General features: G+C 39.8%; 1 protein-coding gene across 2 annotated transcripts in view; it reads right to left on the reverse strand.

Moving 5' to 3' along the window:
* Positions 1 to 6,070: 6,070 nt before the first annotated feature.
* EDAR (ectodysplasin A receptor) overlaps positions 6,071 to 21,714 on the reverse strand; it is a 74,210-nt gene continuing 58,566 nt past the window's right edge. The window contains exons 6-12 of one of the 2 annotated variants that reach the window (XM_075739099.1): positions 15,429 to 15,515; positions 14,122 to 14,250; positions 13,959 to 14,033; positions 13,583 to 13,655; positions 12,682 to 12,841; positions 9,653 to 9,713; positions 6,071 to 8,188 (exon numbers count right to left, since the gene is read on the reverse strand). In XM_075739099.1, coding sequence (XP_075595214.1) covers positions 7,869 to 8,188; positions 9,653 to 9,713; positions 12,682 to 12,841; positions 13,583 to 13,655; positions 13,959 to 14,033; positions 14,122 to 14,250; positions 15,429 to 15,515 — 905 coding nt within the window. In that variant the 3' untranslated portion in view covers positions 6,071 to 7,868. The remainder of the gene's footprint in view (positions 8,189 to 9,652; positions 9,714 to 12,681; positions 12,842 to 13,582; positions 13,656 to 13,958; positions 14,034 to 14,121; positions 14,251 to 15,428; positions 15,516 to 21,714) is intronic. The other variant, XM_075739108.1, reaches the window with a different exon arrangement.

Here is a 21,714-nt window from a genome sequence, read left to right on the forward strand (position 1 = left end):
TCAGTGCAGCTAGTTATGGAGAAAAGAAATAAAAATAATCTATGCAGATTATGGGGGGGGGGGGGAGGTATCTTGTGGTAGAGTGTCAAACAGGAGCATAATATTCCACCCACACATCAGCTTTTTGGAAAAGTAGTACACCTTTGAAGAAGGTCGGAGATAACTAGTGTTGCTAGACCAGTTTTGTCCTTTGGAAGAAATAAATAGTATTCTAGATTCAAGAGCTATTTATATAAGAAATGCAAATAAACAGATTTTCTCTTTTCCACAGTCCTTCCCACAATGTAGTAGTTTGATGTCCTCCTGGTTTGTCCTCATCCACATTGAAGTGTGACCATGGCTTTTTTCTCACAGCAGCCTTGCACACCAAGGCCAAATTCCAGAATCAGATGACTGACTCTGCTTCCTTCCTGTTTCAGTTGTCTTTCTACTATCAGTCTTCAGTATTCCTTCCTCCTGATTTTTTCATTTACTTCTATGTAGTGGATTAAATTTGAAAATCATTGCATATTCCTGAATTGTGTTGAGATACTATTACAAGCTTATTTTTAAAGCAGCCTCAACTATAAAAAAAAGGAATTCTTTTTTCTTTTTTTTTAAAGGTGATGGACAAATGAGATGCCTGTGTGTGACCTATATAACAGCTAATCGCTGACATCTTCTGCAGCAGAGCATGGAAAGGCTTTTTATCATTCTTCTCTAAGTATTCAGACGGTTTAGTTTCACAGAACACTGGCAAAAAGGAATCAACATTTTTCTGTCCTTGAAGAGTGGTTGATAGTGATAAATTAATGCCTGAGGTAACAGGTGGTATGCATTATAAATCATATCACAATAAATAATCAAAAGAGCTTATTTGGATGTGGGGGAAACAGAATATATACGCAATATTATATGTCTAGAATGAGATATATACCAAGACAGTGCGTTCTTACCCTGTTGATATTAATATATTTACTGGAATACGCATTAGGAAGCCTATCCAATACATAATAAGGGCATGAGCTCTCTTCGCTTTTCATTATCACAGAGGAGCATAGAGGTTGCCTGCAGAAGAATGACTTCTGCATACAGGAGTCATTGTTTTACCTCTGGGTCATGATTTTCACCTGCAACAGCAAGGATTTTTTTCTATTAAATACACCCTCCTTATAACAAAGCAGGACTTCTAAACTGTATGAGGCTTTGAGTTCGACGGGGAGATAATGAACCGGCATACCTTTTCAGCTCATCCTCTAACCCGTACTGCTGGGCATTTACATACGTTACCTTTTTGTTCATAGTGTATTAATGATCCCAATTATAGAATATGGAGGCAGTCAGCTGTTGTTGCTCTATGCTGCAAAGCAGATAGATACCCATTCTTTTCAGCCCACCTTACCTCTGTTGTTTCTTTTTATTAATGTCATCAGAGCAGGACCATCAGATATCAAACACTATGTAGAGGGCAGTTCCTAACTGCAAGCTAAGATCAGAAGAGCTTGCAAACTCCGGCAAGTTTCTCCAAGGAAAAACTGGGATGATACTGATCCGGCTAGGAAGCTGGGATTAGGTGGGAAAGGTCTTGCAAAGCAGTAAGTGTTGATCTTGCCTGGAAGGAACTTTCCACAAAGTCACCCAAAAGGTTAGTGATGGTGTGGGGAATAGAAGGTTTATCTGTAGACACGCAGTTAAGTGCTCTCCCTCTAGTAGGGCCTGCTGAAATAAAACAAAAGAAAAAAGCCTTAACGTCATTTTTAGACTGTCCATGTCATGGGCTGCAGAAGTCCTTGCAGCAAAACCTGGAGCTGACCAGAGCTTTGTATGAAGCTCTTCAGTCTTTTATTTTAAGTAAGCATTTCCAAGGACTTAAAGGGTCTTTTCAACTTGGAAGCTGGGTTTTATCAGAGTAAAAAGAAGAACAATTAGCTTTTAAGAAGAAAAAAAAAAGCACATCAAAAAGGAAATAAAAGGTCTTGACAATAACTGTCTCCCTGACCCGCTCATTTCCTTAGGAAGTGGGTCTTAATTTTTATTCCAGCTCTAAGAACTTTCTGTTTGCAGCAAATTCTGTGCATCTCCTCCAACTCCCAGACACATTTATCTTGCTGCAGCCCCTCTTGCTGCTGCTGGCACGCTCCTTTGCTCTGAAGGAAGGCACAATTTTTTCCTCTGCCCAGAGGAAAAGCCTGAGACAGTTTGTGGCAATTAGGGCAAGGTAAAACAGTAGCCTTTCCACTCTGTTGAGAAAAGGCAATCTTTTAACGGAATATAATGTTGTGCTGTAACTCTGATTTTTTTTTTCTTTATCTTCTTTGTCACTAGGACACACTTAGACTGCGTGGCATTTTCTGTAATGAATGAGACAACAAACTTTCAGGGATGATCAAAGTGGATCTGTAGCTGTGTAAAGACATTTTATGGGTTAGTCTAGTTAAAATCACTGTACCCGAGCACATACACTAACATAAGTAACCATTTTTTTCCCCTGTTCAGTCTGGTATTTCAGCATTATGCTAAAAAGCTCAGACCAAGATGATAGCGTTTCCTAAAGAAGTGCAGTCAGGACCTGGAAAAAAAAAAATCTTTTCTAAAAGCAAAAATACAAATGGGCTTCTCCACACCAAAAGCAGGATCAATATTTTACTCTTAAGAAGTCAGTCTGTAGTTGATCAACGGCTTGCTGGAAAGGAGAAGAGCCGCTTCTAAGCAAGGGTGGTCATGTTTTCTTCAGAGTTTGGAGGGAGTTTGGTTTAAGACTGTGTAGTAAAAAAATGTGCTTCACTGCAACAGGTTAAAATCTTTAATGGCTTTACATGAAAATCTGGAAACTTCCGTTTAACTTCTTGTTGCAAATTCCTTATCATATTTAGGATAGCAGAGTCAATCATAGCTTTACTCTAACCTTACAGGAGACAAATTTGCTGTAAATAGCAAGAACATCATTACACAATGCCAGAGAAACTGACCTTAACTACACCTTGAGCAACCATCTGATCCAATAATTCCCCAAAACAGAACTAACCATAGAATCACAGAATTGTTTGGGTTGGAAGGGACCTCAAGGACCATCTAGTTCCAACCCCCCTGCCATGGGCAGGGACACCCTCCACTAGACCAGGTTGCCCAAAGCCCCATCCAGCCTGGCCTTGAACACTTCCAGGGATGGGGCATCCACAGCTTCTCTGGGCAACCTGTGCCAGTGCCTCAGCACCCTCACAGTGAAGAATTTCTTCCTAACATCTAATCTAAATCGACCCTCCTTCAGTTTAAATCCATTACCCCTTGCCCTTGTCCTGTCACTACATGCCCTTATAAACAGTCCTTCTCCAGTTTTCCTGTAGATCCTCTTAGGTACTGGAAGGCTGCTATAAGGTCTCCCCGGAGCCTTTTCTTCTCCAGGCTGAACAGTCCCAACTCTCTCTGCCTGTCCTCATAGGAGAGGTGCTCCAGCCCTCTGATCAGCTTTGTGGCCCTCCTCTGGACTCACTCCAGCAACTCCATGTCTTTCTTGTACTGGGGACCGCAGCGTTGGACACAGTACTCCAGGTGGGGTCTCACCAGAGTGGAATAGAGGGGCAGAATCACCTCCCTCAACCTGCTGGTCATGCTTCTTTTGATGCAGCCCAGGACACGGTTGGCTTTCTGGGCTGCAAGCACACATTGCCACCTCATGTTGAACCCCCTATCAACCAACATCCCCAAGTCCTTCTCCTTGGGGCTGCTTTCAATCCATTCCCTGCCCAGCCTGTAGTTGTGCTTGGGATTGCGCTGACCCACATGCAGGACCTTGCACTTGGCCTTGTTGAGGTTCATGCGGTTCGCACAGGCCCACCTCTCCAGCCTGTCAAGGTCCCTCTGGATGGCATCCCTTCCCTCCAGTGTGTCGACCGCACTACACAGCTGGGTGTCATCGGCAAACTTGCTGAGGGTGCACTTGATCCCACTGCCCATGTCATCGACAAAGATGTTAAACAGTGTCAGTCCCAGTACCGATCCCTGAGGGACGCCACTCATCACTGGTTTCCACTAATACATCAAGCTGTTGACTGCAACTCTTTGAGTGCGGCCATCCAGCCAATTCCTTATCCACCGAGTGGTCCATCCATCGAATCTGTGTCTCTCCAATGTAGACAAGGATGTTGTGTGGGACAGTGTCAAAGGTTTACATTAACATCATGCATCATCATTAACATCATTAACTTTATTACTACTTTGCATTAACATAATTTATAATAGTTTTGCATTAATTTTCATTCTATACTTGCTGGCTGCAGGTATTTCAGAGATGTTACTGAGCTGAAATACAGTCACACACCTGAAATACATTAGTTACTTAGTAAGGCTCAACTCATCTAATATTTGACATCTGTAGAATAAATGTTTACATCAAAGCTTGTCACTCCAGGTTCTCTTTATAGTCCAGAGACACTATAGCGTATAGTTCTGAGGATGCAATCCATTCCGATTATTTTAGATGTCTGCTTTAGCACAAGATTAATCTCACTGCAGGCACCTGTATTTGCACAGGTACATCCCGGTATGCTGGAAGCACTGCACTTGAATGAAAAATAATTGGGGAAAAAAAAAAAAAAGGAAAATTGAAACATAGATGACATCCCACAGAATCTTTCATGTGGTTTGAGGGGTTTTCTTGTTTTGTTTCATTATTTTGCACAGTGAAAGGACGTGGGTATTTTACTCGGATCTGGGTTTGTGCTTTGTCAAGTTAAACCTAAGAAGCCAAAGTTTCTTCTTTGGGTGGTTGTCCATAAGCACATTAAAGCAGAGAATGCTTAAGCCTTTCAGACAGCGATGTGTTTCGATGCAGCAATGCCTGCTGGCGTGTGCTTCACACTATGTTAACTCCTGTACATATAGTGCAGGGAGTAAAAAGACTGTACGGTGAAACTCAGACCATCGTTTCCTCCCAACCATCTGGCAAGCTCAAGGCTTTTGTTGCAGTTTCTGGAGCTTTTCTCTCCTTTAATTGTTAATGGAACAAGAACACATTCATCATGCTGTAGCAAAAAAAAAAAAGAATCTGAATAAACAAAATCCCAAACAGTTTTTTAAGTAGGACAGTGTTTCTTCCATTTAGAAAATGTTTGATACATCTGAAATACTTTGAAAGTCTTAGCTTGGTCACCAGGGTCTGGGGGACATGCAATGTGGTGCCCTGCTCTGTGTAGAAGCTGGCAGTTCTGCTGGCGGTCTCACCAGTGCAGCCTAAGATTGGATGAATGTAATTATCCTGCCATGCAGTGACAGCTTCCGGATAAGGTCTCTGGCAATGTGGTGTAGTACTGCTAATTTAGGAATGCAAAAGGAAAACACATTAATGAGAGCACCTTGCTACTGTGAGACTACTCACCAGTCTCACAGTCTCTACCAGCTCTCAGTACATATATAATAGTTTACAGTTTCTCCAAGTATTTGCTAGGAGTTTGGCATTATCGCAGTACCTTTAAGGTGAAATACTGAACCCAAACTATATTGACAAAGGAAGAATGGTTTCTGCTTCGAGAGTTTCCAAAATGTGATGCAGAGAAGCAGTATCCTATGGGAATGTAAAGATTCCTTCATGTATGTTACCTAGACACTCCCATACCACAGGAATGTGACTAGTAGCCCCTGGCTAACTCTTCTAATTAAAGATTTATAAGACAATATATGATTTAATCAAAGAAATAGCTAATACAACTGTGTTTGACTTCTTTTATTAGCATATTTTATGTTCATATTTTACAATATAATAAGTTATATATATACAGCATTAAACAAAATTATTAGAAAGTAAGCTTTGGCAAGATCTACAGGAAATTTTTTCATTCCTGTACATCTTTTGTGTAACAATAAAAATACTGCATACTAAATAAAATAATGTTAAATAGTCTGTGTTCACATTGGCACCATTGATTTCAAGACCCTAACTTTTCAAGGCCCAATAAACATAAAAAAGAGAATTCCTGTATCTTCTTTTAAACAAACAAATGCTGTGTGCTATTAAATGAAGCACGAAATATAGGAGGCAGTCCACTGAATAACACTGTAGTTACACACTGGCACAAGAAAAATAGAATCTTCCCAGTTTCTTTTTTTTTCCTTTCTTTTTTTTTATTTTAGTAGCAATAGTCCTAAACTGCAAATTCAGGGTCTTGAAAATCTTATTGAAGATTGCTGAGTTATCAGCAGATCTAGAAATCTGTATGAATTTGTCATTGATTTCAAGACAGCAAGAATTTCACCCCTAAATTAAACATCAATGAGCTAGTTTAATGTTTAAATAAATGCAGCTTGCATTTAAAAGAAAAGTCAAAATTCTTATCAGATTTGGCATATGAAAATTAATGAAGAGTGTGTTATGATACGAAAGAAATGGTGAAAGAAGAATAATGAGAGGAATAGTTTTATGTTGCAGTATGTACTTCCTCTGCTATACAAATCAAGTGCTGAAAAGAGACTAAATATAGATGTTAAAGGATGATATTAAATGTTCTGCACAATTATGATACTATCAGAGATAAGATCTAGTTACTCAGAGATAAGATCTAGTTACTCAGTGACAGAATACTGGTTGTTAACTCCAGGGTAGTAGTTAATATTTTTATAGCATTTCATTCAGTCATGCTTTTTGGAATTTAAAAAAGTATTGCTTTGTAACTGACACGTCAATTTAGTGGTTGAAATCTGTCATCACTCGTTTTAGCTATAAATTAAGCAAATAGGTTTGGTAACAGCTACTGATTTGTGGTCTGTAGAAGTTTTAGAGAACTTTTAACCAAGAAAATCAGATTCACTAAGATGCAAAAAAAAGGTCAATTTTTGTTGTACATAAACTCACAATAATGCTTTACCTTCCAGAGGAGCTGATTTTCACCTGTGGACTCTGTGATCATGGTCTACATTTACAAGAGTATAGCATTTAATAAAACACTTGTTCCTCTACATTTCAAGTGTCTCTAAAGAAATCTTTTCTTTTTGCTCTTAGTGTCAAATGTGCACCACTTTTGTCTGATTTTCCTCTGCTACTGGAAAAATAGTTTTTTCATGGTAGTGGACAAGCTGTTTTCGTTGCTTCTTTTTTTTGTAACAGCAAAGTAGAGAAGTACTTGTTGCCCTCAACTTACAAGGAGTGACTGCCAACTTTTACTGCCCACTTGCTAACCAGCTTGTCCTCAGCAAGGCAGCAGTTTGAATTTACAATTTCTGAAATGTCAGTATGGACCAAGAGTGCATTTACGTGCATTATATGTACAGCATTTCGAAGCACTTTAATCTCTAAATTATTTTGACTCTTTTTTCATATAGTATAGTTAGTTAAGCTGAGGACCGTGTATATACACCTGTGCACATACTTGTAGATTCAACAAACCTGTAGTAAGTATAGAAGATGAAACTGGTTATATATTAAATGTGCTAGAGCCGATAGAAATGTACGTGCCTCGTGTATTAATTGATACTGTAGCTGTGGTACTGCTTTTGACTGTAACTATTAAACCATTGAATGAAGTCCTAAGAAACAGGAATACTTTCAGAGAGAAATTCAATGGCTGCCTTGAAGGCCAGGCAGGAAGGGTGTCAGCAGGGTTATCTGCACACATACTCATACACAGACCGCAAAACGGATGTTTGTGTATCCACTTAGTATCAGCAACTGCTTAACATGATCATTTTGTTTAATGACATGTTTCATACCAAGTTTCTTGGGAGATTTCTGCTCTTGTTTTGGTAGATGTGTAACTTCACTTTTTTTTTAGAAGTTGAAGAGAAGAGCTTCCCATGGGTTATCGGGAGTAGAGGAAACATCAATGGTCTTTTGTTCAAAGTCTTTGATGGAATCGTGGCTCTTGCAGGTGATGCGGAAGTGCAGGTCCCAGGCAGGCATGTCAGGATGTCCCTGCTGGTTCAGGAGCAGGCATTGCTTGTGCCCACTCCAGAATATCCGCACACAAGGATTCGACAGCATCCAACCGCTCGATTTGCACCAGTTTGGTTAGCAGTTCTGGGATGCTGTAACCTGCTGTGCTGATGCGATCAAATAGCTGCATGCCATCTGTCATACCACCTATCTCATCTCTCTTCAGTCCGAAGCTCTCGGCAAGGTGGCGCCACGTTTTCACTATGGCTTTTTCAGTGTTGTAGGTCGAGCTGAGCATTCGGCTGGTCTTCTCCAGGCAATCAAATGGGAGCTCCGTAGGGCTCAGACCTGCAAAATGAAGTGTTTATTGTCAGATGGGTCTGTGCACGAGTCTTGTCTATTCATGGCATTCATTAAAGTATTACAGTGTATACTGTTAGCAATAAGTACAGCTAAAATCTTTAAGGCATACCACAATATGTCCTTAACTATCTTTAGACATACCACAATATGTCTTTAACTATCTTTAAGACATACCACGATAGGTATGTCTAGCTCCAAAGTTATTGCTCTATATTACCAAAGGTAATTCTTCCTAATTGCAGTAGGGTACAATAATTAGGGTGAAAAGTTAGCGGGGAAAGAAGTAATAGATGGGTTGTATGTATTCCCATGGCACTGCCCCTTCCTTCAACAATTTCCTAGCTGTTAGAAAAAGCATATTGCAACCATATCCCTAGTGAGCAGCTCCATTAATACACCTCTACACGTCAGGCCCAGTGTTTGAGCTCGAGAGACAGCTCTGACCCTTCCCTGAGCCTGTCACCAGCAGCTGCTGTAACATCTCTGTAATTGGAAACTGCCCTTGTAGGAGTGCGAGGAGTGAGGTGAAGCAATGATGCCTGATGCTTGCAAGCATAAAAGCCCCTGCAAATGCTTGATTGTCATTACTATCACTGAATCTCCAGAGAGGATTTAACATTCATCCTGTGGGGAAAAAGCTATTTTTTCCTGGACATTTTTTCTACGTATCATCACAGAATAGAGGAGAGAACCTGCTACAGCATTTTTCCAAAACCAGTCTTTTGCTTCTGTAGTTTTCCTGCTTCGTACTCAACAGCAGTAATCTGGTGGGAGATAGAGCTCCCCGCACCACAGAGGACTCATATGCACATGCGCACACAAAGTGTGTGTGATGTGTGAAGCAAATGCAGTCATGTCTTCTGTTCTGCAGGGAAATTAATTCACGTCTCTTCTGCCAAAACGATCCAGGTAGTCAAGTGCTAAAGAGGGTTAAAACACTTAAAACACTGACTTACTTGGACACTCCACTTTTTGTCGTGAGAAGTAGGACAGCATTTAGAGAAGCAGAGTAGGTCAAGACTTGTGTCTGAAATGCAGTCCTGACCCTCTCCAAATCACACTTTCGTATTTGGAACTAAATCCTCTCTGCTATCCAAAGGACTAGACAAATAAATCTCCAGATGGAGAACGCGAGAGTGCTTCTCTGCACCTTGGTCTGTGTGTGTGTCCCAGCGCGGCCCAGCGCCGCCCTCCCCGCTCTCCTGGGAAGGAAGCCCACGCCAGGAGAGGAGCCGTGGCGTGCTCCAGCCCAGGCGCAGCCAGGACAGCGCTGGGGTCAGGGCACCACGGGGCTTCCCGGCAAGTGAGTGCAAATCTGCATACACAGTGTCTTTTATGGATTGGGACTTTCTCCTTTCCGTAGGAAGGCAGAGGCCTTTCTTATTTTATAGCAAATGCTTGTGATCTAATTTGGTGCTGTTAGTGTGGGTGCGAGTTTTGTACACTCACCTTCTGCAACATCGCACACGTTAGCATACACGTCAAGTATCTTTTTCCTTCGGCTTTGAATCTAAATGAGAAGATTTTTATTTCATTAATTTTTCAGTCATGGGAGTAAACAATTAGCAGAAAGCAGTGGAAAACCTGTGGGAGATCCTCATTTCATGGTGCTAGGGGTTATCACACGATGTCCTCAAGGTTCTCTTTTGAAGACTCAAAGAAAAGGACACAGCAATTATTCCATGAAGCATAAACCTATTTCTGATTGCACTTTCCACTGCTAATGATCTTTCTTTCCATCTTATAGTCTTTTTTTAGATCAATTACTTTTCTGCTCCAAATGTTTGTATGTTTTATTTCTCTTTCAGACCGAAGCAAGTTCCTGACAATGAGGACAAATCCAATACCACACATGCAGGCAATTAATGCAGGGATGTCCAGGTAATCCAGGACAGGACTGGCCACAGGGAATTAAATTCAGACCAAAATTGCCTTCTTTCAGTTATCTAATAGCACTGTAGAGGAGGGGATCTTCCTTTCTGTCATTTGACGTAGAACTGCTTAGTGCATTACTAATTAACACTATTTTCTTCCATAATATTTTGCCTGGTTGAATCTGAAACATTTTACAGATAGATTAAAAAAAAAAAAAAAAAAAAAAATCAGTGAAGCTTTGGACAGGGAAAATCTGAGGTCCAAGGTGCTCTAGTCATTTTTGACAAGAAACTCAGACTGAAAACCTGACATTTTCCAAGCTGAAAATGGTCATTTTTATACAGAATAATTTAGCAAAAAATATTCTCAAGGTTTAGCTTTGGATTCAATGTGGAGTGAAAACAAATGTCAAAATGTCATGAGTTCTCAGGGACTGGAATTGTTATCCCTCTGCCAGCTCTCATTAGGACTGAGCTTTCTCAAAAGCTCTTTTTGATAGGACTCTAGCATTATCTCCACACGTTTGCCACTTTTCACTGCAAACCAGGCTAGGAAAAAAGCTCTGCTTTCAGTATTTTGTTTTGTAGAAAGATTTTCCTCATTTTATTTGGGCTCTAAAGGGCAAGGCACATCAATGACTTGGATTAATAGACTTGCAGCCAGAGAGCACAAAGTGGCTGCTCCAACCGAAGGCTGTCTTGCAGGCAAGTGTGTTATATTGCAGGGCAATGCAATGCAGACACTGATTGTTGATCGCATATTCTTGGTATAATTTACATGTGCTTAATTGGTTATGTTGCTACTGTAGGCTTGGATTAGCTGTTTTAGAACCTTGTAAACAGGAAATTTTCCTTTAACAGGATTTATTAGAACTCCTCCCAGGCAAACTATTGGATGCTTATTTTCATCCTTCTCTCATTTTTAGGGCAAGGAGGGAGGTTAAATAATTCCATGCTCAATAAGAATTATGCAGAATGCTCTTTTTACCAGACCCAGAAGATGGGGGATTTGTAAAGCTTATGCTGAAAGCAAACAGGTAAAATTGAGCTTGACGATCCTCTGTGTGGCAGCTCATTGCATAATGGTTTTTGTTTTAACTAGGAAGGAGCAGACTTGGTTAAGAGCAAGCCTCTAACTTTCTTCACCCTTCTCCAATAGCTACTTAATACTCTTTCCTGTACTAGAAATGTTACTTAATCTCCATCTTGAAGAAATTACTGCTTTTCTAACTTCGGCAACTGGCTTAATTATGAAATCTTAGGTAGGGAGCGGTGGATCTTGATACAATCTGTACTTTCATTGAAAAATTTGTCTTCAACTTTGTCAGCAGGCTTCAATCCATGAGAAGTATGTTAGAACAGAAGATCTGGAGGAAACAGTTCATGCTTCATGTGTGCTTACAAGCTATCTAAATTATTCAGGAGAATGTATCTATTATATATGATCTTTAGAAGGTAAGCCACTTCCTATTACATGTTCTGATTTCATGCATACCCAACTTGTATCATCCAATTTCAAGCTAGTGCATACAGAGTTGTGATAAAGTTGGGTATTTAGAGACACCTCAGAAAACTGAATTTTAAAATGTGAGCATTGGAGTAGTAAGTTATTTTCAGATGACCATAACTGTCTACAATTACAAAAACACTTCTCATATGTTGAGATTTTGTGTGTCTGGTCTCAGCTGAAAAATGAGCTATTTTAGAAAGCTTGAGCTGAACCATCCCAACAATTTAAAACGTGCAAACATGAAAAGATTCATTTTCAAACCTTTTCATTCTTAAAAGATATCTGATGTTTGATATTAATGATGCAATTTTGTCCTAGCTATTGCCAGTTTTGAGTTATTTTTGAAGTACCAAAATCATAAAAAAATCTGAGCAGACACCTTCTTTTTAAGGATAGTTTCATGTTAATATAAACTAAAAAGTTGTGTGGGTGAGGTGTGGCCTTAGCTATGCCTTGAAATACTCCAAGTGAGATAAAATGCCCTGAGCAGTATATGCTCAGCAGGAAGAAGTGAAGGCCTTCCACAGCAAAATAAACAGTGGATTTACAGTGTCCTTCAGAGCACAGGAGTGACCTTCAAAGCATGTGTGTGTTTTTCAGAATTATTACAGAAAACGCAAGCACAACACCGGATATTATTAAAAAGCCCGTGCTGTGGAAATACCAGTGCTACTGGGTCAAGGTACTCAGATGCTATGCTGTCGTACGAAGTCAGCCATGCTGTTGCATTATTTTTCTGCCTTGGATTTTCTGTGGTAAATGTAGCATCAGGGTTAGTTATATTAGCATGAGCTATATTGGGGTTTTGCTGTTATTTGGTTTTTCTTTCTTTAGGCTATAAAATATAACACTCAAAAAAAGCAAAGTTATTACTCTTGTAGGAAATTTTGTTTTCAGCCCTGAACAACCCAAACTATCCTATGATTCTATGAGATATATATATATATACACACCACTATGCAAAGGAGATTTTATAATAAATTTGTTTGGTCTGCACTATAATGCATTTTGGGGGGTGATAGTTTGTATATTGTTTTCTTAAAAAAACAACACCGAAAAATCCTCTCGATTTTTAACTCTCAAAATAACCTTACCCCAGTTGATTTATTGCTTGTAGAAGATTTATCTCTGGCCAAATGCACTAAAGATAACAAGCATCTCTCTGGAGTCCCTTGCTTGTCAACTGCAGCTTCTTCATCACTATCCATACTACGACTTAAAAGTCGTTCATTCTCAGAAGATGCATCATTTTCACTGTAAAATGAAGGACATGGTTATCTTAGTGCAGCCTCTCGTGGGTTGACTCCAATCATCTCCTTTTTGCTATCCTAGAGTAATGGAATAAAAGTGTCTTCCATTTTTTTAAAATGCCTTTCCTCCAAAATCCTGTGAATGTAACTGCATTTGCCCGCCCAGGGTATCTGTACAATGCCCACCGAGTTACGCAGTCACGCATAGCTTGCAAGAATCCTTTCACAGAGGGATTTTCCAACTGAGGACAGCATTTAGCCCACCTTAATCACGTTACCCAGCCAGGTTTGGCCGCCAGGCAGACACAAGGTGAGGAACACTATCACGCCGTGCCAACCAGATGATGCTACAGACAAGGAGTTTCCTTAAGGTCTGGAGCAGCTATTTTTACTCCTCCTGCCTAAAGTGAAGGGGATCCTTACTAAGGGCATGTATGCAAGAGCAGTGCTCAGGTCCCAGAAACGGACCTCTCAAAAGAGGAGATGGAGCCCCAGGAGCTGGCGAACTGGTCACAGAGGGAGTGGGGAGGACACAGGTTTCTCTTTGGTAACGTCTGTCATCCTCTCGTAGACACTGCAGGGGAAAAAAGCTGACTAAGGCATCCCAGTTTTCTCCCTACTGCAGCAAACTACCAGCATACCCATCTAATTTGTTCTTCGTGTATTCGTCCGTACTGGGATGAATGGTGACTACGTCGCTTCCCCACTTTGGTCCAACCGGCAGTATGTTTATTTTTTTACTCACCTTTTAACAGCCTTAGCTGGAGTGGCTGTAAGTTTTTCAAACTCTTCTTTCTCAGAGAATATCACCACATTATCTGCAGATCAACAATTAGAGAAATTTAAATTGGCAATGAGTTTCCAAACCTGTGTTTTGTCTCAGGAGCTGCTTCTGCTGGCAACCTTACCGCAAACATAAATCTCTCTGCTACTTTTTAAATTGCTACCAGACTATTAAGTGACATTCTGGAAATACAAAAACTACTATACACAATTCTTCAGTAAACTGACGTGGATTTTGTACAATTCAAAAGAGAAATTGTAATTAAGAGAAATGCATTAAGAATAGTTAAGCCCAATATAGTCTTGGACAGAAAAAGCAAAACTAAAGCAACTTATACCTTGTACTTCTTTCTTCTCTTCTTGTGTGTTAGCCTGAGCTTCGACGTTTTTTACTGAGTGGCTCTTGCAACAGGCTAGAATATAAAAATATGACACTAGTTATTCTCAGAAGCTCTCTAAAAATAGCATTTGCAGCTAAAATTTCATGTGCTGACCAATTACCTTGAGCAGAAGGTTTTGTTTTCACAATGTAAAACATGATGATGAGGACAATGGCAATAGCCATTATGAAGATGGTAGACATTGCAATTATAAGAGCTGTAGCCAGATGTCCTTGTCCTGAAAGATCTGCTGGAATAAACAAAAAAAAAATTTTCATAAAGGAGCAGCTCTTAGGATCAGAGAATAGTTAACAGTTTGCTCTATGCTCTACACTTACATTTTTGCATACTCATTTAGTTGATCTGAGTCTTGGTTACTTGTTAAGCATTGAAAAACTTAGTGTTACATCTCAAAGACAAACTAATAAACAGGTTTTTTTAAAATTGTGACATTTATGCTGCAATAACCAGTTAATGGTATTCATAAAAATATTTGATTACATGATCCATCAGATACAAAGGTGTAGGAAATTATCTGCTAATAACATAGGAAGCTATATGCAAACGAGAGTAGCAGCTTTCCTAACACTGTGTTCTGGGAAACAGCACAGAAAAGAAAAAAAAACAACAAACAAACAACCAAGAAACAACTGGGTTGAGAGCTAAAATTACTGTTGATAATCATGGCTGCCTCAAAAGCTTTGCAGTAAAATGGAGAATGCAATGCACACGTGGAAGGACCGATGTTTTTCTAACAGAGACTTAAAACAGCATGGCCGGAAAGTGAATTCCAAATAAGGTATATGAAAAGTTATTCAGAAGCAGAATTTGAATGCAACAGACTAGAATTGAAAAGCCACAAAAGGACGCAGGAAATGACAGAGATGCTAAAATGCATGAAAACTTCAATGTTTCTGAAAACATGGTCCTCACGATCATGTTTCCAGACAATACCAGGAAGATCAGCACTGTCAGTACCTCATTAACTGCATCTTTCCTGTTGTGTCTTCTCAGATTCACTTATTTTTAAAACCTAATAATCATGCCGGACAACTGTTTATGCTAGCTCAATAAGAGACTGGTCATATTTGTGCATTAAATTACTTTCACCAGTCTAAGTTATGCTTTGCTGAGGCACAGTGCCATTTCTGTATGGCTACAAATAATGAGCTAAATTTGTTGCCGGCATTACTGAGTACAGTTTGAATCCATTTTAAGTCCATCTGACTAAAACAGTGGTGTTCATTAACCAAGAAATAAAAATTGATTCTGAATTATTTTTAATAGCAGTTTTAATATTTCCAGTTTTAGAAATCTGCAAATAGTGGCAATGAAATCCACAACAGATATTTTCAGTTCAGTTGCACTTTGTTGACGCTATTTTCGAAACCAGCAGCTGCTAAATTAAATCTGTGAATGCATTCTTACCTTTGTGAGCGTGCTGGTAAGGCGAGAAAGTGCTTGTGCCAGAGGTACTCGGGAAAATGGCTGAAATGCCAGAAGTAGCCCCTGCGCCTGCAATATAAACAGAAATGCCATGAACTTCCACAGTTACTTTGTCCAGTCAAAGCAATAGCTTGGCCCAAGTAAACAGAGCCTTGACTTAGCTTGATGGCATTTCTATCATGTTGAAAATTGCGTTATAGTCTACATTTTTGCACAGCATCCAGAGGAAGTGGAAGAAGTTAAAGTTCCTGAACTGTTACGAGCTTAGAAAAAGCCCAAGCATCTTCAGAGACAGGCAGGGCCAACTGCTACACATAGAGTCCCCTATCACAAATCTGTCCCGAGTAGCAGAAAGTTTTCCAGGATCCAGCTGATGACTCAAAACATTTACAATCCCCACTCCATTACTTGCAACTGCAGACCCCAGATCCCAGCTGCTAGATTCATCAAATTAGTGCTTCTGACAAGCAGCCTTCACTACCAGGATCAGTGTGAAACTCTGATAGTATGCAAGTCATCATCATGACCCCCCACAAGTAAACCTAGGAAAGGTGACAAATAATACCGTTGAATATTTTTCTGTTCCATGGAACTGTACAATCATAAAAGGGAATATTAGAATTTCCTGCAATCTGTCTGGGCAGTATTTTTCTTATGATTCCCCCTGTCAGTCCAAATCTATATTCTGAGGAGGGGGGAAAATCCATAAAAACAGTGAAATGAAGAACTTACTTAAAGGAAATACTTCAGCCTGGCAGAGGAGTGGGATTGTCCAATAGGGATTTCCATGTCTAAAGTTAACGCTAATCTTTCAGATGGTATCATACACCAAGTTTTCAAAGCAGTAAACCAAGCAATAAATTAACATAATTTGACAATACCAGACAATACTGGATATTATTGGGAATAAGGCTGTTCATGGGAATGCTTTCATACAGGATGGTGTTGGCACAGCATTCCAAAACAGAATGAAAACATTAGGGTTGGGAGAAAACACTCTCTTCATTCTCAAATAAATTTTAACATCATTGGTAAGCAAGTTACACAAACAGCAAGCATCAACAGACACTGGAAAACATCTTCTGGTTTGGAGGGGGTATGAAATCCCTCCTGGTTTGTAGCAGCTGTCCACGGGAAAAGTCCAATGATAATTAAATTCAGCAGACCTGAAGGCAAAAGACTGTCCCAGTCATCTGGCAAGGTGCACACAGCACACGACTCCACAAGCTAGTCTGGCAACTAGGGTAGCTGAGAACTAACCGTGCCATTCTTCTGACCTAGTAAATATTTTTGAGAAATTAAACGCACCAGGTAAACTTGACAGGAAATTAAGTTGTCTGGAATGGTCTGAGAAATGTTCCATGGTTAAGAACAAAGCAATATACATGCTCTTCAAATTAAGAGGAATGTTTTCTAAAAAGAAGAAGTATTACCTAACATAAAATGTGGCTGCATGTAGTGAATGAGAAATGTACACTCTTAAAGTGGCCACGAAGTATGAGCTGCAGATGTCTTCACAATAAATTTTCTTTAACAATGGTAAAACTTCTTTCAAACCTCATTTGTTGGAAGGGAATGGATTCATTTATTCTAATTGTGGTTTTATTCAAACTGAAAAAGTGTTTTCATAAAGTTTTAAATACACTAATTTGTTAATTCAGATGCTTTTCATATTATGTAAATGACAGGCAGATTACATAAGTCTTGCCTCTGGTCCCTTCTCTGTGACAGACTTCCTTCTAAGAAGAATTAGTTATGAGCTCCAGAAAGAGCAATATAGCAGCAGAGCATCTAGGCATCGGTAGATGAAGATGTCATCTGCATGTACTGGAGATTAAAGACTGGTCATTTGATAAATTCTCAGCAATTCTTCACAAAACTGAAGCGAATCACCCTTGGTCTCGACCTGTGTATTTACTCATCGTGGCTGGACAGCAGAGGAAGTTCAGCAAATGGCCAATGCTGTAGCATTGTAGCACGTCCACAGCCACCAGGCCTAGGCCTATTCTTGCAGTCCCCCCGGCAAATCCAGTTACAAACAATTGCAATTCTGTGTAGTCCTTGCAAGCCGCAACAAGCCAGCAATGCTTTTCTTACGCTGCCTTCGGTTCACACGGGCAAGCCATGCTGCATTGTCTGCTGGGAGCGTAACAAGCTTCAGCTCGTCTCCTCCATAAGTGAGTTTTATCAAACTCTCCTCTCTCTCTCTGTTTCTCCATCTGAAATATGTAGTCATTGAAGCATTTCTGTCTAATCAAGCTTTCAGTCGTTTTGTATTGTTGACCTCATGTTTTCCACCTGTCTGTGAAAGGAAGTAGAGCCTTTCCAAGGTGGGAAGTCACGCGGCGGCACATATCATAGCAACAGTAAGGAGGAAGGTCGTCCATTCTTCATTCAGCATCATCGTCACGCTTCACCCAGCTCTACCTCACACCAGGATATGGCGTGTTGCCCACACCATGCACGCACACACACGCACATGAGCCTCTCCCGCGCACAAGAGGGAGGAACCTTCAGCTCCAGAGCCTACGTGAAGCATTTTCTTTCCATGGGAATGAGGCCACCTCATTTGTTCTGCAGCGCCTGTCACGGCAAAATCAAGGCTGGTGCTAGAACATGATGGCTTTTTACATATATCTAGGTGGGAGTTAGTCGTTATGCATATTTTAAGCCTATTATCAAATTTAATAATTTGGCATATTCATGATGAGCCAAGATTTTTCTTTAGATGTGGCTTAGAAGAAAGTGCCAATTTGTGCACCTGCGCTACAAGGGGAACCAAAAATGCCAGCTTCTGCAGAAGTTCAGTTCATATTAGTTTTGTGTGAGCAAAAAGAAATAGAACTCGTAGCTGCTGCTTTTCCCCAGTGCAGCAGTACACCATGACTACAACGTCAGTTGTTCTTGTGCACATCCAGTTTTGCATCCTGATCACATTATTAATTCTGGTTTCAATATAGATGACACTTACATAATCTAGAAAGACAGAGATATAGTTCAGGCAGAGACATCCTAAGGTGCTACAGCACAACATATGGAAACAACTCTATTTTAAGCACAAAAAAAAGACTGATGGCCGTAATATAGCTGTGTAAAAGAGTGGTTTATATTCCTGGACACCTGTAAGTAATATTGTAGGAATGTGATAAAGACATTAGGAAAGAAGTTTATCACTGAAGTTTGGTCAGCTTTTGCTTTATAAATGTTTTTATTCAAAAATTGTAACTTAGTTATAACTTTCCTGGAGTCTAAATGTAGTTTCATTTAAAAAACATACTTATTGTTTAAAAGAACAATTGAACTGGTATTCACAGTTGAATGTTTGGGGTTTTTTAGCTCAAAAGATAGCTTTAATTTAAATTGCCGTGCAGTCAGCCTTTTGTCCTCATAGTGAACAAATGCTGGGCAATAAAATAATTTTTTTGCTTGTTTCAAAGAACCTCTCTGCTTTATGTAACAGGACTATTACAGTTGTTCATTTGTCTCAAGACAGATTTACAATAAGAAGCGATGAACAAAACTATCAGATTTGTGAGAGGAGGAGGGCACGGGGAGGGGAGGTTTTACCAACATGCCCCCTTGCAAGTGGAATTTGAATGAATGAATAAAATCTGGTGCAGTAGGAGACCATATGTGCTCCTGACATAGGTTGCTGTGAGTGTCAGCTTACTGGTCCATGCGAAGGACTTCTGCTCCTAACTAGCAACAGCTTTTTTTTAAAAGTTTATTAATACTTAATGACATATTATAAAAATACCCAAAGTGTGTATACAACAGACTATCAGAGTGATCCTGAAATAAGAAGCATTTTAAAAATGTCTTTGTGTGTGTATGTATCTATTCCTTGCCATCGAGTGCAGCTTGCTTTCTCCTGATGCATCCCCCTTCTCACAGCCATGGCTCATTTATGAACGGCAATGCACACTCCTTACTGCCAGCCGAGCTGCGAGTGCCATCACTGAGATTGTTTTATGGGACCAAAGTAAGATAAAGCAGACGCAAATAAATAACTAACAGCCTGGGATATGAGATGAAAAATAAATTATATTGAGTTGAAATTCAAAAAAAGTAGAGAGTTTATGGCTGACATAGTAATTGAAAACTGGGTTATAACTAAACCTAGTCATAAATAAAGACCTAGATATCTAGAAAGCAGAGGTCAGAATTTTCATTAATATAAATCTGTATTCAGGTACTTACATGAAAGCTTTTGTTTCGAACTTCAGGAAACGACACTTCATATGGAAACCCTGTGCACTTGGAAAGTCATGGAAGCAGCAGCAGCAGCAGTCAAAGCCAAGCCTCTCTCTAAGGCATCTACATGTGACTTCAGTAATCAAACATTAACCAACTCTGAAAGTATTGCAAATCACCAATAACAGAGCATATCCTAGACAGAGGATGATTGCCTGACTGCTCTTTATGTTTTTGTCTTTTATTATCAGGGCACATACAGAATACTGTAAGGCAAGTTAATGTTTCCTGGGGCCACAGGTAGATACTTCAGTTAGTGTAGGTAGTTATTAAATCAGGAAGAGCATGAAGTAATTTAATTCCTGAGATTGAACTTTCTAAAACCAGTGATAGCCAAGATGCCCCAGACTTTTATTTTTGACCTGGTCATTCTCACTGTAGGTAACCCCTACTCTTCAGACACATAAAAGGAAGTATTCTATGCTGTTGCACTCTCTGTAATGTCTTTAACTGCTCTGTTTCTCTCTCCTTTTATTTTACCAGGGCAGGGAAGTGGTGATGACTATAGGCTGCATGGCCTTAGTCTGACAATTTATTAGCGTGTTTTAGTTTTTTTAGGGATGCACTGGAAGCTGCAAGTGTTGCATGGTACTGGAAGGTCAGAGGCACACACTTCACGAATTAAACCTACCTCCAGGAATTCAGTGTTATCACCTCTTTCTCTGTGCAACCTGAAGGGGATAATCGCTGCTTAAACCCTACTTCGGTGACTTCAGAAGGGTCAAAAGGAAGAGAACGGACCCGCAAGGAGCCAGTCCCCCATTTCTCCTGTGCCTTGGTGCCAGGCTCCAGGTGGTGGAAAGCTGCAGCTCTGCAGGTTTTGCAGCTCGTGAGCCTGGGCAGAGCGATGCTGCAGAAACACGCAACGTTTCCCATGGGCGGGTGGTGCTCACTGTGGGAGCTGCAGCTCCAGCACAGGTGAAAACATCAAAGTCATCGGAGTTTTCTTTCAGGAGAGCTGCACTGGGACCAGGTGCCCTCCTGAGTGATACCTGGGACCTGCTTTCCCAGCAAACCCCATCTTTGCTTCTCAGATCTCTCCCCTTGAAGGTTTACGGCTGAGGCTGGCCAATTTTGTCCTAAGATTAGGTCCCTTTCCTAATATAGACAAACCCTAAGGGGATGAGAATTAGGCCATAGCACCAGTGAACAATAAAGCACTGCCTTCAACATTTCTCCCATTCCACATGTGAAGAGGAATGGGGTGTTCAGAGATCAAACAACTCAAAAAAAAAAAAAAAAAAAAGAAACAAAGAAAGAAAAGTTTGTTAGTTCCAGCTAACAAGCCTATTCATTTGTAAGCATAATTTGAAACAGAAGGAAAAAAAAGTGCTGATGTCGATCATATTACAAAAGGACAAAACTGGCAAGGAAAGAAAATTAATGATATTATAAAGAATGGAGAGTTAAAATAAAAATCTCTGAAAGAATTATTTTTCACTAATACAAGTGTTTTTGGCATTAGGCTTGTTTATGTTAAGCATTTCAATTAAGGAGGCTGAGTTCTCAGTCTTTAGTACTTGGGTATGGATGTGACCCCCCCCCCGATTATAGCTAGTCACACAAAGCCATCAGCCTGTTAGTCAATTGTTCCATCTCATCTGTCTAGTTGTTTTTGAAGTTCTAACGATACAATAATAAAAATTATCTTTTCTGCTTCTAGATGCCATTTGCTCTCTGCTAATTAAAAAAATAACTTGACTACATATGTTTTCCTTGGTTGTTTTTCTTTTTTTTTTTCTTTTTTCTTTTTTTTTTTTTTTAATTTTGTTAAGCCATCAGCAGTAGGTGTTAGACTTAAAAACTTACACAGGTTGATTACTGCATCTGTTTTCATATATATACAACCTGCAAAAATGTGAGAAAAAATAACAGTATTTTGTGCCCAGGCACAGTTATGAATATATACAGTAGATTCAAAAGAAAACTCTCAAACAACTGCCAAAGTTCTCTAGATCAATAATCTGCGAATGGCAAAGGATTTGCATATTTGATGTAATTGTGTAAATACAAC

Source organism: Balearica regulorum, chromosome 1 (assembly GCF_011004875.1).
Source record: "Balearica regulorum gibbericeps isolate bBalReg1 chromosome 1, bBalReg1.pri, whole genome shotgun sequence".
In the NCBI taxonomy this organism is placed as follows: Eukaryota; Metazoa; Chordata; class Aves; order Gruiformes; family Gruidae; genus Balearica; species Balearica regulorum.